At 39.9% G+C, this 21,691-nt stretch overlaps 1 protein-coding gene across 1 annotated transcript; it reads left to right on the top strand.

Annotated features, from left to right (window-relative positions):
* The first annotated feature begins 19,437 nt into the window (after positions 1–19,437).
* Positions 19,438–21,428, top strand: LOC121973543 (BURP domain-containing protein 12-like). Its single transcript, XM_042524951.1, has one exon. The coding sequence runs from the start codon at positions 19,494–19,496 to the stop codon at positions 21,405–21,407; it is 1,914 nt and encodes a 637-aa protein (XP_042380885.1). The 5' UTR covers positions 19,438–19,493; the 3' UTR covers positions 21,408–21,428.
* Positions 21,429–21,691: the final 263 nt, after the last annotated feature.

The following is a 21,691-nucleotide window of genomic DNA, read 5'->3' on the forward strand; positions in this document are numbered from 1 at the left end:
CAACCTCCTAGAACTATAAGAGTCAACCCTAATCATCCAACTGATCAAATAATTGGTGACCCAGACCTAAGGGTTCAAACTAGTACATCTTTTAGAAATCTAAGTCAAATATCATTAATCTCAAAAATTGAACCCAAAACCATAGCTGAATCCCTACTTGACCCAGACTGGGTCATAACTATGCAAGAAGAACTAACTCAATTTGAGCATAATGAAGTTTGAGACTTAATACCACCACCAAAAAATAAGAAAGTAATAGAAACAAATTAAGTGAAACTGGGGAAATTACTAGAAATAAAGTCAAGCTAGTTGCTAAAGGGTTTAGTCAAGTAGAAGGACTTGACTATGATAAGACTTATGCCCCGGTAGCCAAATTAGAGTCCATTAGAATGCTACTTAGCTATGCAGCCCACAAAGGGTTCAGATTATATCAGATGGACGTTAAATCTGCGTTCTTAAATGGACTAATAAAAGAAGAAGTCTACGTAGGACAACCACCTGGGTTTGAAAGTCTAGAACACCCTGACTATATCTACAAATTAAAAAAGCTTTATATGGACTTAAGCAAGCACCTAGGGCATGGTATTAAAGACTGACTTCTTACCTAATCTCTAAAGGGTTCAACCAAGGTCAAATTGACCCAACCTTATTCGTTAAGTTAATAAAAGAAAATATTTTTATAGCCCAAATCTACATAGATGATATAATCTTTGGTTCAACAAATTCAGAATTTTTAGATGAATTTACAAGCCTAATGGAACACGAGTTTGAAATGAATCTAGTAGGTAAATTAACCTATTTTTTAGGATTACAAATCAAACAAACGAATGAAGGAAATTACATTTATCAACAAAAATATACTAAGGAATTACTTAAGAGATTTGGAATGGAAAGTGCTAAAGAGATAAAAACACCCATGGCAGTGAACACAATCTTAGATGATGATCCCAATGGAAAATCAGTTGATTTAAAATACTATAGGAGTGTCATAGGTAGCCTACTATACTTAACTGCAAGTCGACCAGATATCTTATTTGCAGTTAGTATGTGTGTCAGATACCAAACCTGTGCTAAAGAATCTCATTTGACTCAAGTCAAAAGAATCTTTTGATACCTTAAAGGAACAACAGATATAGGAATTTGGTATCCCAGAACCAACAACTTTGAATTGATAGGGTATTCTGACTCTGATTACGCCGGGTGCAAATTAGACTATAAATGCACAAGTGGTGGATGTCAACTACTGGGCTCATCACTTGTCAGCTGGTTTAGTAGAAAGCAACACTGTGTTACTCTATCCACAACTGAGTCAGAATATATAGCTATAGGAGAGTGTGTTGTGTTGGTGCAATATTCCTCGGGTCAAGGTTGACTGAGCTTGAATTGAGTCAAGCTCGAGTCATGATGTTTGGGTTTCAATGTTTGATAATACATGGAGACAAGACATGGAGATTGCAAGTGTAATTGTTCATGTGGTGAGCTTGTGAAGGAGAGTCAAGTAGGTCAAGGTTGACTGGATACTTGACTGGAAAGACCTAGTGAGTGAAGTTAGGCAGAAGAGAAATCCTGGTGAGTGAAGCCAGGTGAAAGACCTAGTGAGTGAAGCTAGGCAGAAGAGAAATCCTGGTGAGTGAAGCTAGGTGAAAGACCTAGTGAGTGAATTTAGGCAGAAGAGAAATCCTGGTGAGTGAAGCCAGGTGAAAGACCTAGTGAGTGAAGCTAGGCAGAAGGGAAATCCTGGTGAGTGAAGCCAGGTGAAAGACCTAGTGAGTGAAGCTAGGAAGAAGGGAAGTCCTAGTGAGTGAAGCCAGGTAGACATGAAGTCCTAGTGAGTGAAGCTAGGCAGAAGGAAAATCCTGGTGAGTGAAGCCAGGCAAGGAAAATCCAGATTGATCAAGGATGATCGGACATCTGGTGTTGGGAAGTCCAAGTAGGTCAAAGGGATTGACCGGATACTTGGCATGAGGAAATCCAGATGGGTCAAGGTTGACCAGACATCTGGTGGAAGTTCAAGTGGGTCAAAGGGATTGACTGGACGCTTGGTAAGGGAGTCCTAGAAGGTCAAGGGTGACCAGATGCTAGGCATGATGTACCAACAGGTCATGGTTGACCTGATGTTGGTTTGAGGGATGTTTGGACTTGATTTGGCAAGTCTTACATGGGCTGGATCGATCAACCGATCGATTGACTCATGCCCAATCGATCGGTCGATCGATTGGGCGAGTCTTCGCGACAAGCCTCCTCCCAATCGATCAGTGGATCGATTGGGAGAAGTGTGCAATCACACAGAATAGCTCTGGATCGATTGACTGATCGATCCAGAGCCCCCAATCGATCAGTGGATCGATTGGGAGGCGCGATTTTGCGCGATGGGATCTGGATCGATCAGCCGATCGATCAAGCCAATTCCCAGGAGCACAGAGGCACTTTGGATCAATCAGTCGATCGATCCAAAGCCTCCCCGATCGATTGGGAGCAATCTGATCGATCGGGATCCGACCGTTGGCGTCGATTAAAGCCGTTGTCGAGCTCTTTCTTCGCCATCTCTTACACTGTTCAACTCCGATCATCACAGTAGCTTCTCCATAGCACTTTTCACAACTCACCGCCAGTTCTTAAAGGATCTTGGAGAGACATCCAAGTCAAGAGGCGTGACTACAACAAGAGGAAGAAGCTAGGGTTAGGGTTTTCACTGTATATCTTGTAAGATATTTCTTGTATTTGTCTTCCCTTGATTTCTTGTTGTATTGAGAGTTTGTAAAGGCTTCTCCGCCTTCGGTAGTTACCGTAAAGGAGTGTTTTCATAGTGGAGAGTGCTCGTGTGTGTGGATCCTTGGATTAGTCACCTCATCTTGAGGTGGATACCAAGTAAATCCTTTGTGTTAGCGTTGTATGTTTTTGTTTCTTGTATTTCCGCTGCACATCATTGAAGAAACAAGCAACGAAGAGCACGAGGAGCGCGACGAGCTATTCACCCCCCCCCCTCTAGCTACATAATCGGTCCCAACAAGTGGTATCAGTGTCAAGCCGCCCACAAGCTGGATGTCGCATATAGGCATCACATACTCTTTTATTAGCATGCCAAATTAACTCCTTAGATATTTCCTTGCTCCGAAACATTCTTTGAAATCTAGGAATAGGAGGAAAGTACCATAAAATTTTTGCAGGGACTCCTTCAATTATCCTAGAATTCTTGGCCAACTTCCACCTTGACAACCCACAAGTAGGACAATCGGTAAAATCCTCATACTCCTTCCAGTATAAGACACAATCATTAGGGCAAGCATGTATTTTCTTATAAGTCATCCCCATTGCACATAAGCTTTTCTTTGCATCATATAAAGATAAAGGCAATTCATTGTCAACGGGAAGTATTTCTCCAAACAAGACAAGTAGTTCAGTAAAACTATTATCACTCCAGCTGTATTTCGCTTTCAAGTTATATAATTGCACAATTCCAGATAACTTTGTAAATTTAGTACACCCAACATGCAGGGGTTTCTCAGCATCCTCAAGTAATTTTATAAATTGATCTGGATTCTCTGAACTTTCATATGCAGCGTGTACCATATCTATAGGTTTATCAGCAAAATAGTTTTCACTTTCTCCAGCTGCATCATTCTCTTTCTTTAAATCTCCTAATACAAATTCTTCCCCATGCCATATCCATTTTTTGTATGTTAAGTCTATACCATTATAGTACACATGTGCCCTTATGCTGTTAATATTAGTGTTCCATAGATTGCCACATTTCGTACAAGGACAAGGTATACTAGTAGGATTAGTAGCATGTTGCAGCGCAAATTGCAAGAAAGATTCTAGTCCAAGTTCAAACTCATGTGATAATCTATCCTTTGCCATCCATGCCTTGTCCATTTTGTTGTACTAATGAATTTAAAATCAATCAAAAATATCAAGACAATTACAACAATGAGCCAAAATTCTTAATCCATCATTATACAAATAAATTAACTATGCGGGTCCTCCAAGAAACCAACTACGCTTACCAAGAAAAGGATACGAATAAATTTCATAAACCAGAAACCAACTACTTCATCATTATACCAATAAATTTTAAACCAGAAACCAACTACTTCATCATTATACCAATAAATTTCTAAACCAGAAACCATGACATTTCAGTGAAAACAATTAGCCTAGACATAAAAGAAACTTGATAGTTCAAGGATTACATAAAACCAACTTAGCAACAGGAACTAACAACTCCTTAATCTATCAAACAAAAATGATAAAATCAACTCAAGGTAGTGTTTGAGGAAATTCATCAAACACATTGCATGCATCAATCAATTAATACTTGCAAACAAGAGATCAAGAAGATGCAACTGTCGAAGATGAGGAAGAAATTCAGTAGCGATGATGTATAAAGGAAAAATTACCAGAATGTGAAGAAGGACTCGAGCGGTGGCAGTGAATGCTGGACCGGAGATGGATGAAGCAAAAACTACTGGAATGCGAAGAAGGCCTCCTCGTCTCAACCAAATGGAGTTGGAGGAGATGCGGTGTGGTTGGACGGAGAAGCAAGTTCGTCGTGTCTTGATCCTGATCGGGAGAGGATCTAGGAAGGGGGAAGAGGGAGATGAGGTTGAGAGAGATGGTCGGAGGTTTAGGTTTAGGCTGAGAGAGATGGTCGGATGGTCGGAGGTTTAGGTTTAGGCTGAGAGAGATGTCTCGGTTTAGATTTATGCGAGAGAGATGGTCGTGCGGAGGAAGGGGCGGGATAAAGATTTAGGTTTGGAGGGAACTTCACAGTGTGCAGATTTTGGCTTGTGGGGAAATTAAAATATTTTATTTTGGTTCATTAACATCAGATTTTAAAAACCGATGTTAAAATCGGTGTCTATTAACGAAAAAAAGGGCGCTCATAGACATCGCCTAAAAAACCAATGTCTATGAGCTAAAATCTGCGCTCATAGACACCGATTTTTAAAAAAACCGGTGTAAAATACTCAAAGACATCGGTTTTAGCCTAAAACCGTTGTTGTTCCATTGATGTCTATGAGGGATTTTGTTGTAGTGACCTAAAGCTAAGGACTTAAGGATGGAAAATCAAGTCTTGAGGTCAAGACTTGATAAGTTAGAAAAGACCCTAAAAAGGATGCAAAGTATCCTAAAAGGGCAAAATGAGCAAAACCTAGGTTTAGGAGCACAAAGGTCATCCAATGGCCATAGAGATTTGGGATACAAACCCAAGGCTAAGAAGGATGTAATTTCTTACCATAGGGTTCCATATAGCAATGGAACCGAGTCTAGGTCTAAGGGTTAAGTCAAAAGTACAAGGGAAGTTATCCCTAGGAGTATTTTTGCAACTAAAGTGACTAAGACTCCTAAGAAGTTTAACAAAGTCACTAAAAAGGTCACAAGGGAAGAAATCCCTAGGGTTGACTTAGAAAAGGTGATCAAGGCTTCTAAGAAGCCTAACAAGGTCACTAGGAAGGCATCTAGGGAAGTTATCCCTAGTGAATACCTAGAGCATCCAAGGAGCACCAATAGATTTTGGATTCCTAGGAGCATTTTCTCTACCCCATAAATGGGTTAGAGAGTGTCAACTCCGATTAGAAGGGTAGTTAACCCAACTTTGATGAAGTTGACACTCGGAGAGCATTTTTAAAGGTTAATATTAACCTTTGAAAATGATAAGGGGTATATGTTTACTCTTGGGAAGAGTAAAATGTGTCACATTTTGAGAAATTGGATAATATTCTAAGTGACACAAATAGGAAAAATCAAAAGAACTACCAAGTTGGGATTTTGGTATGTTCTTAGGAAATTAAAGGCAATATATGCCTTAACTTAAAGTGGTTACTTTTTGAGAGAGTAATTTGTGCCAAAAAATTGAGGAATATGTTTAATTTAAATTGGCAGAAATTGGAAAAAGGGAGAATGTAAGGTTAAATTTTAATTTAGCTAAGGGTTAAGGACACTTAGATAGATAATCTAAGTATTTATTTTATGCTAAGTTGCCATATTTTATTTGCCCATCATATGCCATGACATCATATTTATTTTTGCATTCATGTTTTATTATGAAAAACACAAAATACCATGTCATGTCATACATACATCATATAGTTATAGGAAATTTTCTCTTGAAAATTATTTCTTTTTGATGTATGCCATAATATATCATACATTATTTTAATTCCTTGAAATTAAGGACAAATGACATTTATTAACGAATCACATCCTTGGTGGATGTTCATAACCTCAAAATGCCTAGGTAGATATGCATGATCCCTAAATTAGGGCAAAACCAAAAGTTTACATCTCACTAAGAACTATAAGGTGACTTGTATGTGTTTTAGTGCACATTAGATACAAGTGAGATGTTAAGATGATGAACAAAAACTCAATATGTTGATTTAGTTCATTGTTGTGAGTTTTAAATTCATCAAACACATAGTTATGTGTTTTCCAATCATTGGGAAAACTAATGTACAAGTCATGTGCATTGAGCCCAAAGAACATGGTTGGAAATTGGTTTTGAAAATGATTTCAAATATGTTTTGGAAAACCTTGGTGAAGTCTATCTTTTGATAGTACTCATCATTGAAAAGTTAGACACAAACTAGAAGAAAATACTAAAGTTTTTACAAGTTTTCTAGTTTGTGTTAATCTTGGAAAATATGAAGTATTTTCTTAGAAAACTATTTTTCCATGATATTATATGCCCTAAATAATGTCTATAACAATTTTTATGATTTTTAGAATTTTGTAGATTTTTCTAGGGGTTTCTGAAATTGACTGAAATGGAATTTCAGCTTTTTCAGGGCTTCAATCGATCACCCGATCGATTGAAGGGTCCCAATCGATCGGGCAATCGATTGAGAGCAAGATTCTCACGAACAGAAGCTTCCTGGATCGATCCACCGATCGATCCAGTCCTCCTGAATCGATCAATGGATCGATTCAAGCGGGTTCAATCGATTAGGACCCAACTCCAATCGATTGGGAATGCTGATTTTGGCTGGTAAAGCCTTATTTCAGCATTTTGGATCACCTTTAGTCTAGGTAACCATTTCTAACCCCTCAAAACATATTTGTATACTTTTAGGGGGAGTTTTCATGATGAAGACAAGGATGGATTGGTTAAGGAAGACTAAGTAGAGGTTTAGGTTGAGGTTTGGTTTCATTATTGAATTTTTGGACCTCAAAACTTCTATTTTGGGTTTCCTAAAGGTTTAGGGATTCCAAGTCATTGTTGGTGGAATGACAGAAGTTACGTGCATGTCTTTAGGGGGAGTTACTCTTTAAGGACATGAAAAAAAAATTTTCATACACCTTGGAAGGTGGTTAACCTTCTTTCGTGAGAATGCTCAAGGTTGGGCATTTGACTACAATGGAGAGTGGATATCTTCATTGTTTCAGTGATATATGCTCAAGGATGAGCATTTGATGAAAATGAAGGGTATGAGACCTTCATTTGAATCGTGTGAATATACCAAGTGGTATATGCTCAAGGATGAGCGTTGAGAATAATGAAGGGCATGAGACCTTCATTATTGTGTTGTGAGCAACGAGTAAAGTTGTAAACAATGAAGGGTAACTCTTCAAGAGGAGAGTTTATTCTTGATGTGTGCCCAAAGATGGGGAATGTTTGTGATGTGTGCCAATAGGGGGAGAATGTAGGGTTTAAGTTAGGCCTTCATTCCCTAAATAGGGGGAGAATGTGCATCGCCCTATGGGAAAAGGGAAGGATGAAGGGAATCCTCATTCATATATTGGCATAAAGGAAGTTTAGGCTATGGGATTAGCCTAACTTAAATAAGTTATTGTCAAATATAAAAAAGGGGGAGATTGTTGGTGCAATATTCTCCAGGTCAAGGTTGACCGGGTTGACTGAGCTTGAATTGAGTCAAGCTCGAGTCATGATGTTTGGGTTTCGATGTTTGACAATACATGGTGACAAGACATGGAGATTGCATGTGCAATTGTTCATGTGGTGAGATTGTGAAGGAGAGTCAAGTAGGTCAAGGTTGACAGGATACTTGACTGGAAAGACCTAGTGAGTGAAGCTAGGCAGAAGAGAAATCCTGGTGAGTGAAGTCAGGTGAAAGACCTAGTGAGTGAAGCTAGGCAGAAGTGAAATCCTAGTGAGTGAAGCCAAGTGAAAGACCTAATGAGTGAAGCTAGGCAGAAGAGAAATCCTAGTGAGTGAAGCCAGGTGAAAGACCAAGTGAGTGAAGCTAGGCAGAAGAGAAATCCTGGTGAGTGAAGCCAGGTGAAAGACCTAGTGAGTGAAGCTAGGCAGAAGGGAAATCCTGGTGAGTGAAGCCAGGTGAAAGACCTAGTGAGTGAAGCTAGGCAGAAGGGAAGTCCTGGTGAGTGAAGCCAGGCAGACATGAAGTCCTAGTGAGTGAAGCTAAGCAGAAGGAAAGTCCTGGTGAGTGAAGCCAGGCAAGGAAAATCCAGATGGATCAAGGATGATCGGACATCTGGTGTTCGGAAGTCCAAGTAGGTCAAAGGGATTGACCGGATACTTGGCACGAGCAAATCCAGATGGGTCAAGGTTGACCAGACATCTAGTGGAAGTTCAAGTGGGTTAAAGGGATTGACTGGATGCTTGGTAAGGGAGTCCTAGAAGGTCAAGGGTGACCAGATACTAGGCATGATGTACCAACAGGTCATGGTTGACCGGATATTGGTTTGAGGGACGTTTGGACTTGATTTGGCAAGTCTTACATGGGCTAGATCGATCAACCGATCGATTGGCTCATGCCCAATCGATTGGTCGATCGATTGGGCGAGTCTTCGCGACAAGCCTCCTCCCAATCGATCATTGGATCGATTGGGAGAAGTGCACGATCGCACAGAATAGCTCTGGATCGATCGGCCGATCGATCCTGAGCCCCCAATCGATCAGTGGATCGATTGGGAGGCGCGATTTCACGCGATGGGATCTGGATCGATCAACCGATCGATCTAGGCAATTTCCAGGAGCATAGAGGCGCTCTGGATCGATCGGTCGATCGATCCAAAGCCTCCCCGGTCGATTGGGAGCAATCAGATCGATCGAGATCCGACCGTTGGCGTCGATTAAAGCCGTTGTCGAGCTCTTTCTTCGCCATCTCTTAGACTGTTTAGCTCCGATCATCACAGCAGCTTCTCCATAATTTTTTTCACAGCTCACCGCCAGTTTTTGAAGGATCTTGGAGAGACATCCATGTCAAGAGGCGTGACTATAATAAGAGGAAGAAGCTAGGATTAGTGTTTTCACTGCATATCTTGTAAGATATTTCTTGTATTTGTCTTCCCTTGCTTTCTTATTGTATTGAGAGTTTGTAAAGGCTTCTCCACCTTCGGTAGTTATCGTAAAGGAGTGTTTTCATAGTGGAGAGTACTCGTGTATGTGGATCCTTGGATTAGTCACCTCATCTTGAGGTGCATACCAAGTAAATCCTTTGTGTTAGTGTTGTATGTTTTTGTTTCTTGTATTTCCGCTGCACGTCATTGAAGAAACAAGCAATGAAGAGCACGAGGAGCGCGATGAGTTATTCACCCCCACCCCCTCTAGCTACATAATCGGTCCCAACACATTGCACAACTATTATGGATGATGTACACCCTAAAAGACTTTAACTTGAACCTTACAAATGTAAAAGTCTTAATTGATAATATTAGTTTAATTAACCTAACAAAAAATCCAGTGTATCATTCCAAAACTAAACACATTGAAATTAGACATCACTTTATCAGGGATCATGTCACTAAAGGTGACATTGAACTCAAATACATTAAGTCTAAGTCTAATTTAGCTGATATATTCACAAAACCACTCCCTGAAAATGAATTTAGCAATCTGCGTAGAAAATTAGGGATGTGTTTAATAGGCTAGGACTCTCAAAATTCAAAACCGTTTTCAAAAATGAGTGTTTTAAATTCTAGGTTAAAATTGTTTTATTTTTCAAAACTTTCCTACTTTTAGAATTTCAAAATAATTTTAGCCTTAGTTTAGAAAAATCCCTTAGAAATCATGTTCCCCTAGGACTAGTACTTGAGCATCTCACCAATACCCTATGTTTACCTTGCTTGTGATTGACAAACATAGAAAGGGGTGAGATGCATAGGCCAGTTGCCTGGACTTAAGATGCTTATGTCAGTGCATCGATATAAGTCTGGGTGTTAAATACCGAACATATATTGATCAAGTTAAATTATTCAGTTTAGTCAAACACTAACTGATTACAATGCACTTAACTTGACTAACCAAGTGAAAGCTACTATCTTCTGATAGTTAGTAAGCACCTAATTGGTTAGACAGCTATTTTGAATATCAAGTTTAGGGGGAGGATTAAATCAACTTATTTTCACACTGAGCACCAAAATTATTTTCTTCGCTTTAAATTCTTTGGAAATCTAATTTGATAAATCTATTTTTGAAAACTAGCTTTTATAAACTAAGCTTTTAAATTAGATCATTAAACTAATGTTGAAAATTGAATATTTTACAAACTTAGTGTTGAAAAATAAAAATTTTAATCAATTTTGAAAAGTAGATTTTCCAAACTTAGTTAAAAAAAGTATTTCAAAGTTGAAACTTATTTTGAAAATTTAAAACCTTGATCTTAAAATTTTGGTTTTGAAAAACTCATGTTTGAAAAGTATTTCAAAGTTGACACTTATTTTGAAAATTTAAACCTTGATCTTGAATTTTTGGTGTTGAAAACTCATGTTTGACAAATGTTTCAGGGTTGAAACTTATTTTAAAAATTTAACTTGACCTTGAACTTTGGAACTTATACACTTATGTTTAAAACTTAAACTTGAAAATTAGCCTTTTAATTGTTTTTAATTGGAAAATTCTTTTTAAGATTGCAAATTCACTTTGAAAATTAAATTAATTTGGCAAAAATTATCTTTCAAAACACACTAAGTTATCTTGCAACAATTAGCTACTTCTCAAAAACTTAGTTATGTTCTAAAGGCTAAAAGCTAATTCTTTAAACAAGTTTTCAAAAGTTTAAACTCCCCCGAGTTAACTTGACTTCATTTCTCAATTTTTATTTTTTTTTTCTGTATTCTATACTTGACCTATGTTCCTATTTGATGAATGTCAAAGGGGGAGGGATAGGTGGTTAAGTTAGAACAACAAAAAGTCAAACTTAAAAACTAACTTAAACCTTAAATATCATGCTTGTTTTTTTTTACTTGCATATTTTTTCACTAACTTAACCAGGTTGTCATTCCATCAAAAATGGGGAGATTGTTGGTGCGGTTAGCACTAACGGTCTAACTCATGTTTTGATGAATGATAAATTAGGTTAAGTTAGATTTGTCGTTGTCTAACACTCTGATCGAGTGTGCAGGCGAAGTCGAGACAGGTCGAAGGGCTGATCAGATGTCTGGCACGAAGCCCAGCTAGGTCAACGGGCCGACCGGATAGCTGGCACGAAGTCCAAGCGGGTCGACAGACTGACCAGATGCTTGGCACGAAGTCCATCTAGGTCAACGGGCTGACCAGATAGCTGGCAGAAGTCCAGACGGGTCGAAGGGTTGACCGGACGTCTGGCATGTGAGTAAACGTAAGTCACTGGATGAGAGTGACTGTGAGGACGCATTCCCGGGAAGGGAACTTAGGCACCGATCCGACTTAGAACCAATTCAGAACTCTAAGTCGAGATCTTGACTAGATTCCGGTCTCGGAAAGACGGAATCTAAGTCATACTCTTTATGTCAAATTATAAACTATGCTAACACTTTGTTTTGCAGGATATACATTGTCTCGGACTAACCTTATCTTGCAGGAAAAGGAGTTTTTGGAGAAAGGGGGTCCGGGCGCCCGGAAGGGATCTGGCGCATAGAGGTAAGTTTTATCCAAGACGCGGTGTTGACACGTGGAGCTCGTTGGTTGGGACTGCTACGTCACACCAGGGCGCCCGGAAGGGATCCAGGTGCCCCGAGCATCCTATAAAAGGAGGGTCAAAGGCGGAGCTCTAAACACAACTCAGAATTGACGATCTGCTCTCCTGTTCTCCTGCGACGCTACTCCGACAAAGCTTTGTTCCTTTCTATTGTTTTATATTTGTCGGTATTTTCTTTCTATCAATTCTTGTACTTTAGTCTTGTAATTCTATTTTAGAATTGATAGTGATTGCCCATCGAAAGCACCCTCGTGTGTGGGCCTTGGAGTAGGAGTCGTCAAAGGCTCCGAACTAAGTAAATCCTTGTGTTCTCTTTGGCTTATTCTTTCTTTTTCACTATGCTTACTCGCCTTCAAACGTTTTTCGATATTCACCCCCCCTCTATCGATTCTTCACGATCCAACAGTTATTCTACATAAACTTCTTCCTTAATAAACTCATTTAGGAAAGCCGATTTTACATCCATTTGGTGAAGTTTAAAACCCATGTAAGCGGCATATCCTAATAAGATCCGGATGGACTCTAACCGAGCTCCGGAGCATAGGTTTCATCATAATCAAGTCCTTCTACTTGATTGAAACCCCTAGCTACCAACCTAGCCTTATTTCTAGTGACTCTCCCTTGATTGTCCAATTTGTTTCTAAAAACTCATTTTGTTGTAACGATTGTACTATCATTAAGTCTTGGAACCAACTTCTATACATCACTTCTTTCAAATTAGTTCAACTCTTCTTACATTGCTAGAATCCAATCCGTATCAAGTAAAGCGTCATCAATTATTTTTGGCTCAAGTTGTGATATTAGAGTAATTTGACTAGTGTGATCTCTAAAGTAGGATCTAGTCCTTACCCTTTGCGCAACATCTCCAACTACTTGATTAATAGGATGATCTTGATGATGCCTTAAGGTCCTAGAGGGTAAGGGATCATCTTCTACATAATGTTTATTATTTTCATTGCTTCTTTCATCATCCGAAGCATTTCCTCCCCCTTGATCAATACCCCCTAAATGTAGGTCTTGTATCCCTTGAGTAAGGTTTTGTTTTTGTTCAATTATATCCTTATCAATAGATGATTTCCTAGGATAAGTGCTAGTAGACTCATCAAATTTAACATTGGATGATTCCTCAACCGTTAGAGTCCTTTTGTTATAAACTCTATATCCTCTACTAGTAGATGAATATCCAACTAGAATTCCTTCATCGGACTTGGTCTCAAATTTTCCTAAGTCATCTTTGGTATTAAGAATGTAGACCTTACACCAAAAAACTTTGAAATAATGAATTGAAGGAATTGTTCCATTCCATAGTTCGAAGGGTGCTTTTCCTAAAAATTTATGAATCAAGACACGATTTTGGATATAACATGCGGTATTAATCGCTTCGGCCCACAAGTAGCTAGGTAAGGAGTATGCATTAAGCATGTTCCTAGCCACTTCTTGCAAAGCCCTATTTTTCCTTTCCACTACACCATTTTGTTGAGGTGTTCTTGGACAAGAAAATTCATGCTTATAGCCATTTTCTAAACAAAACATAGAAAAGTTCAAATTCTCAAACTCTCCACCATGGTCACTCCGAATTCTATCAATTTTTAGGTTCTTTTCATTTTCTACCCTCTTGGTGAATCCTATGATTGTTTCTAAAGTTTTCCCCTTATGTTTCAAGAAATAGACCCAAGCATATCTAGAGTAATCATCAACTATCACCAAACAATATTTGTTACCCATCAAAGAAGGTGTTCTATGATAATCAAAAAGATCCAAGTGCAATAATTCTAGTAGTAATGAGGTACTTGTTAAAGTTTTACCTTTATGTGATGACCTTGATTGCTTATCCTCTTGGCATGCATCACACAATTTGTCCTTGATGTACTTGATTTTTGGTAGTCCCTTTACAAGCTCCATCTTGACTACCTTGGCTATGTTCTTCATGTTGATATGTCCAAGTCTTATATGCCATAGTCATCCTTCCTCTTCTTTTGATATTAAACACTTAATAGAGGGGTTAGAAGCATATGAAAGATCAACATAATATAGATTTGTTTTCCTAAATCCTTTTAACACAACATTTTCAAGATTCTTATGCTTAATTAAGCACTTATCAGGGTGAAACTCTACATTGTATCCGACATCACATAATTGACTCACATTAAGTAAATTAGACTCCAGATTTTTAACCAATAGAACTTTATGAATGGTAATTGTAGATAATACCTCAATTGTATCTTTACTACCTGTAATCTTGAGCTTTCCACTATTCCCAAATGATACGGTTCCTTTCTTTATATAGTTTATTGTGGAGAACTTGCTCACATCACCGGTCATATGTCTTGAGCAACCGTTATCCACAATCCACATACTTGTATCCTTCTTCTCTTCTACCTAAGCAACATAAAACACACAACTCTTTGGTACCCATGCACTTGATTTGGAAATGTTATTCAAATATTTCTTAGGCACCCAAGCTTGTTTTACCTTTCCTTTAAGATTCTTCTTAACTTTGTTTCTAAGTGCATCATTTCTAGTACCATTGATTAGAGACATATATGCAACTTCCTTTTCCTTAGGTCTATATCCTATTCCGGCTTTCTTATAAATGGCTCTTTAGTCTCTAATAATCATATCTAAATATTTGGATCCATTTGTGAACTTCTCTAGGCATACTCTTAGCTCAATCACATCATTCTTCAATTTTTCATTTTCTTCCTTGATCATACTTGACTCACTAGATGAACATGCATCATTTCTAATAGACTTAAGCTTTCCCTTCAAGGTCTTCACCTTGATTGTGATTTAACAAATGTATTTTTGAGATGAGCAATAGTTTTATATAGAAATTCTACTTTGGGAGATTCTTTTACCTCATCATCACTTGATGATGATTCATCACTCGATTCTTCTTCATTTGATGAATCTTCTTCACTTGACACTTCCTCTTGACTTGATTCATCTTTGTCATCTTCAAATGTCATAAATGTCATATGTCGGGTAACATGGCATAGCTCATCTTCATCCGATGAGTCAATGCGTGGTGTATCTCATGTAGCTTGGGCCGCCATAGCTTCCTTCTTCTTTTTCTCCTTCTTCTTCTCCTTCTCTTCTTTCTTCTTTAATTCCGGGCAATTTGGCTTGATGTGTCTTTTCTTATTACATCCATAACAAATGACATTAGTGTAAAACTTGAACTTTGACTACTTTTACCTTTTGAGGGTTGGAACATTTTCTTCACATCATTTCTTATGAATTTTCTTGATCTTCTCATCATCTTCTTGACATAATGAGCCACTTCACTTGCCAACATTTCGTCATCACTATCCGATGATTCTTGCTCGGATTCGGATGATGAGGATTCCACCTTCTTTTCTTTCTTCTTTTTCTTCTCCTTCTTTTCTATAATAAGAGATATACCTTTCTCTTTTGAAGTCACATTAGCTTGTTATGAAGTTCAAATTCACAAAATAATTCATCAAGCTTAACTAAAGAAAGATCTCTAGAAACCTTATATGTATCAACCATTGATGCCCATAAGGTGGTTCTAGGAAAGGATTGAAGAACATACCTTACTAGGTCCCGATTATCAATTTTCTCACCTATTACATGAAGCCCATTTACTATCTCCTTGAACCTACCATGCATTTGGCTCACAGTCTCATTGGTCTTCATAGTGAAAGTTTGAAGTTGCCCCAACAAGAGATCTCTTTTGGCTCTCCTTGATTCGTTTGATCCTTCATTTAACTCAATGACTTTTTCCTAAAGCTCTTTGGCGGAGTTGAATGGTTCTATTTTGCTTAATTGCTCCTTTGAGAGTCTACATTATAGGGTTGTTGTGGCCTTTGCATTTGCTTGGGCCTTCTTTGCCATCTCTTTTGTCCAATCCTTGGTTGGAAGAGGTGCTCCCAACCCATCTTTCGGCTTCTCAAATCTATCTACAATACTAAACCAATTTTCAATATCATTCATTAAATAATATTTCATCCTACCTTTCCAATATGCGAAGTCGTTGCCATCAAAGAAAGGTGGTCTAGTGGTGCTATATCCCTCTTGAAATGCCATCTTGATGCTTCGGTTGACGGTGAGTTCTTCCGATGCGATCCGGGCTCTGATACCAATTGATAGGACCTTTGCGTCCGGCTAGAGGGGGTGGTGAATAGCCTTTCTTTCAATTTGTGACCTACAATTTGTTAGCGGAAGCACAAAAAGGAATGAAATTGAAAAACAATAAGAAGACAAGGCTAACTCCTCGATTTATTTGGTCTCCACCTCCTTGAGGTGACTAATCCAAGGCACGCACACACCCAATCAAGCTTCACTAAGAACTTCTCCTTTTCGATCTAAGAACGAAGGTGGAGAAACCTTTACAAGATGATCTCTTCCTCTCACAAGATTTAGAATGAGCTTAGGAAGAAGAGAATGAGAGTTTTTAAGACTTGGGATCGCTTGGAGAGCTTAATAGTATTTTTTTCATCAGTTACTTTTGTCTCTCCAAGCTTCTAACCTTATATTCAGGTTGCAGAAAATCGTGATACCAGTCGACTAATGAAACATGCAGTCGACTGGTAGCACGCAACGGCTACTGTTCCTGTTCAAATTTGCGAGGATTCTGTGTGTCATCATCCTAACGGTATTATACCAGTCGACTGGTAGAACATGCAGTCGACTGGTACACACTCCCACTCATCCTCTCCGGAGTTGCCCTTGAAGTCTTCCTCCTCAGCCCTTGTCCCTCAGATGCACCCAAGCGCTGCATCCAAGCCTGCAGCTCTTCTTCGTGTCATCCTTCACGTTGTCTTGAGGTTTACTTCCCTTCACTTCGTTGCTCCTTATCCATGGTCCCTCGGATGCACCATCCTTCACCAATCTTCAAGGACCTGAGCTATAGGATGAGACTTTCCAAACTTGTGTAATTTACCAAGTCCTACACAACTTAAGTACATATTAGAACCAATATAAAATCTAACTTAAACTTTTTGACACATACATTAAAAACAATGATCGTCCAATTAATCCTAGATCGATTATATCAACAGAAAACATTCCAATTTTCTTAAAAAGAAATAAATAAATCAAACTATCAAATAACTATCTATTATAGACATTAGACAAATACTTATATAAAATGCTCATTTTAACTTTTAACGATGCTAAACTAGAATTCAAACAACTAACTTTTTAAAATCCACTAAAATTTCAAACTTTTCATTTCATTTTCAAAATTCATATATTAAAAAAATTTCAAATAATGTATTTGACAATTCTAATGCATCAATACTCCAAAATCAAATTACTTAAATGTTAAAACAGAAAAAAATCCTCCAAATAAATAAATCTAAAATTTTGAAAAATGCAAATATCATTGAAGATCGATTTTCACAATCTAAATTCCAAAATGGCTACTTTTGAATTGAAACAGCTAAAACAAGGTTTACCTCAAAATATAAATTCAACCTTGATGTTCAATTCGAATTGAAACGGATAAGTTTCGGAGCAAAAGTTTCAATATTTAGGGGGTGTTTGGTTTAGGGGAATAGGAGTGGGGAATGGGAATGAGAATCATTGATTATCATTGTTAATGTTTAGATTATAGGAATAGGAATGCAAATAAGAGAATGAATCCTTGAAATTGGGTAATAACTCATTCCCATGTAACTCCCCTTCAATGAGCCATTACCCTATTTTCATCAATCAAAACATTCTCTTATTCCAAAAATACCCTTGACCTAAAACTAAAATTTTCTCCCTTAATATCAAATATCAAAATATATTTATTTATTTTTTCTTTCATATCACTTCTCTCTCCTTGTTCTCTCTCATCATATTTTCTCTCTCATCATTTTATCAGACACTTTCTCTCTCCTTAATCTCTTCTATCACACTCTCTTTCCTCTTTTTTTCTCAACACACTCTCTCTCATCATACTTTCTCTCTCCTCAATCTCTTCCATCGCACTCTCTTCCTTCTTTTTCTCTCATCATACTTTCTCTTTCATCATACTTTCTCTCTCCTCAATCTCTCTTGTCACACTCCCTCCTTTTTTTCCCTCAACACACTTTCTCTCTCATCATACTTTCTCTCTCTTCAATCTCTCCCATCACACTCACTATTCTTTTTTTTCTCATCATACTTTCTCTCTCATCACACACTCTCTCCTCATTTTTCTCATTATATTTTCTCTCACATCATATTTTCTCTCTCATCTTCTCTCATCATACTCTCTCCTATCACACTCTCTTTTCTCATTTTCTCTCAGCACACTTTCTCTCTCTTCATTCTTTCTCATCACACTTTCTCTCTCATGAGACTTTCTCTCTTATCATTCTCTTTCATCATATTTTTCTCTCACATTTAATTTTTTCTCTTATTTTCTTTTAAGGGTAAAAAAGGAAATTTTGATTTATTCCGATAGAAAATATGCAACTAACCAAACATTACTTTTAAGAGTGATATCCATATTCATACTCATTCTCATTCCACAATACAATGATTTCCATTCCGATTCCTATTCTTAGGAAAGAACCAAACGCCCCCTTATAAAATAGCATAATACAACTAAACTAATCGGTAATTAGCCAGAGCTCATGAGTTCCAAATTAAAATCAAAGAATAGGCTCAAATTTTTCTCACCTTGCAAAACAATCTTGAAATTTTGTTGTCTAAAGGCGGAAATCAACCCAAAACCTCGTAAAAAGACAAACTTATGGCTAGGTTGCACAACGGTTAGTAATAGTGAACGAGATGGTGCATACAGTGGAGACACGTGATGAGCGCGATGGGTTGAGCTTGTAGTTGAGGATTTCTGTATAATTTTAGTACAAAATATAGTCCAAGTCGAGCTCTATTCAAAATTATGGTTATTTTTAAATGTTTGATGATCGACGGTTTGTTGAGATCTTGAAGAAATATTTTTAACTGAGGAGAGAGTAAATGGTTGTGAGGAAAGAGAATCTCTAACTTATTATGTTAACTTTTATTAAAAAATTATTTTAAAAACATAGGACCCGCCAGAAGGCCCAGTGCGATGGCCCCACTTGGACCACCCCAGGACTGACTCTACCTATGAGGTTAACTCGTGAAATGAGACTTAATCTGTGGGTCAAGCAAGATCGTCTCATACCAGGAGAACTAACCTGTGGGATAATTCATGGATTAAAGCTATGGCACATTGTAGCGTTGATACAACGCATTAGTAATTTAATGAGTGTTCAAACACTTGGAGGTCAAAACAGGAAAAATCTAAATTTTACCTTAAGAACAACCGACTAATTTGGGCCATTTTTATGTTGAGGGAATATAGAACCCCTCTCTGATTCCTATGAAGGATCTCTTTGTAGGAGATTGACAATTGATATCCCATAGAACTGTTATTATTCCATCAACCTCAAACGAACAGTTCGACAGGAGTCTCTTTTTAAAATCACTGGTATTTGAGGCCCCGTCACATCTTGTTCATTTACATTATTAAATTACATGGACGAAACCGCAAAGAAACACGTTCTCTGTCTGTGCGTCTTCATGGAAGCGATTATTTATAATCTCCTACTCCAACGTCCAATTCGCAATCCAACGAGGTGGGATTATTGCTTTCTACAATCTTCCTGACACCTCCTCTCCTCTCCCATGGCGGCCTCTCTTCCCCTTCGTTGCCCCGCTCGGCCTTTCCTCTTCACTCTCCTGCTGATTGTTATCTTACAGTTCCCGGAGTACTCAGTTTCTGGTCATGTGGCGCCGCCTGCTCCTTCAATGTCATCGTCTGATGAATCCTCCAATCCGTTCTCTGCCAGGGCCTCCTTCATCCGTTATTGGAACCGCCGGATTCCGAACAACCGCCCCCTCCCCAACTTCCTTCTTTCGAAGCTCTCCCCCCTTTCTGCCCTCGACTCCGCCACTTTCTCCAACCTCTTGGCCACCTCCAACTTCGCTGCCCTATCCTCCCGCCTCCCCCAACTCTGCTCCACCGCCCACCTCCTCTGCTCCCCTTCCCTCACCGTCTTTAACGGAACCGGTGCTCCCTCTGATTTCTCCAACTACGAATCGTCTAACTACACCAACTACGGCACTGACGCTACCGCCGGCTTCGATTCCTTCAAGAACTACTCTCTGTCTCTCAATACGCCCGTCAGCACCTTCCGCCGCTACAGCAGAGACTCCGTCGACCACAATGACTCCTTCAAGGCTTACTCCACCGGCGGAAACATTGTCACCGCCGACTTCACCAGCTACGCCACTGCCGCCACTGGTGGCAGCGGGGAGTTCGCCTCCTACGGCGTCGATTCCAACGGGCCTTATCTCAAGTTTACCAACTACGAAGCCAGCGCCAACGGCCGAGTCCAGTCGTTTGGGACATATTCCGAGGATTCGAACGCCGGTGACGAGTCCTTCGCCGGATATGGAAAAGGCGGCAATGGCGTCGTCTCAGAATTCAATGGATATGCTACGGAAACCAACGTCCTGGGCTCCACATTCACCGGTTACGGCATGGAGGCCAACGCCGCCAACGATAGCTTCGTTAACTATGGGGTCGATGGCAACGTCCCGGTGAACACCTTCCGCTCCTACGGCGACAACGGCAACTCTGCTTCGGAGAGTTTCGCGAGCTACCGCAACGACGCCAACGTCGGCTCAGACACCTTCACCTCCTACGCCAAGAAAGGCAACACAGCCACCGCGGGCTTCGATTTATACGGCCACTCCAATTCCGGCAGCGATACCTTCAAGGGGTACGGGGAGGGGTCCGACACCAACGAGATCAATTTCAGAAGCTACGAGGGCGACAACCCCACGTTCAACGTCTACTCCAAGACCGGCATCGACTTCAAAGACTATCGCAACCACTCGGCTGGCCAATTTCCGGCAGCAGTGGTGCGGCATTGGCAGGTCGAACCCGGTAAGTTCTTCCGGGAGCGCGACCTGCGGAGCGGCAATGTGATGCCGATGCCGGACATCCGAGACCGGCTGCCGGCGAGGTCGTTCCTGCCGCGTTCGATCGCGGAGCGGATCCCATTTTCCGCCGCCGATGTTAGGCGGGTCTTCGGCATCGCGGAGGATACCGCGCTGGGGAAGGCCGTGACCGACACGTTAGCGGACTGCGAGAGGAGGCCGAGCCGCGGGGAGACGAAGCAGTGCGCGAAGTCGGCTGAGGACATGATCGACTTCGTGGTGGAGGTGCTGGGGAGCAACGTGGTGGCGCGGAGCACCGAGAGCACGGCGGGGTCGAACGGGAGCATTCTCATCGGGAGAGTGAAGGGGGTGAACGGCGGTAATGTGACCAAGTCGGTGTCGTGCCACCAGAGCCTGTTCCCGTATCTGGTCTATTACTGCCATTCGGTGCCGCGTGTGCGAGTCTACGTGGCGGAGATCCTAGGCGTCGAATCCAAGCACAAGATCAACCGTGGGGTCGCCATCTGTCACCTTGACACGTCGGATTGGAGTGCGACCCACGGGGCCTTCCTGGCGCTGGGGTCCTCCCCCGGAAAGATCGAGGTATGCCATTGGATCTTCGAAGGAGACATGACGTGGACGGTTGCTGATTGAGGGATATTGAGCAATGCTTGTCTTCAACAAATTATCCATTTGAAATAAAAGTTGTCATCCTTCCACCTCTATTGCATGCCCTAGTAATTTAATCCAATTGAAAGTTCATGCGAATCGTTAGGATATTGCCCGAGGAAAAGTACGTGCACGCAAACCTGTCTGTTGGTATCATGTTTGAGTGATGAGAAGAGATTAAATTGTTAGAAGACGATGCTCAAGTTAAGTGACTGTCATCGTAACGATCCTATTGAACAATCCATCTGACAAGATGCTAATGCAAGCGT

This window comes from Zingiber officinale, chromosome 4A (genome assembly GCF_018446385.1).
Source record: "Zingiber officinale cultivar Zhangliang chromosome 4A, Zo_v1.1, whole genome shotgun sequence".
Taxonomy (NCBI): Eukaryota; Viridiplantae; Streptophyta; class Magnoliopsida; order Zingiberales; family Zingiberaceae; genus Zingiber; species Zingiber officinale.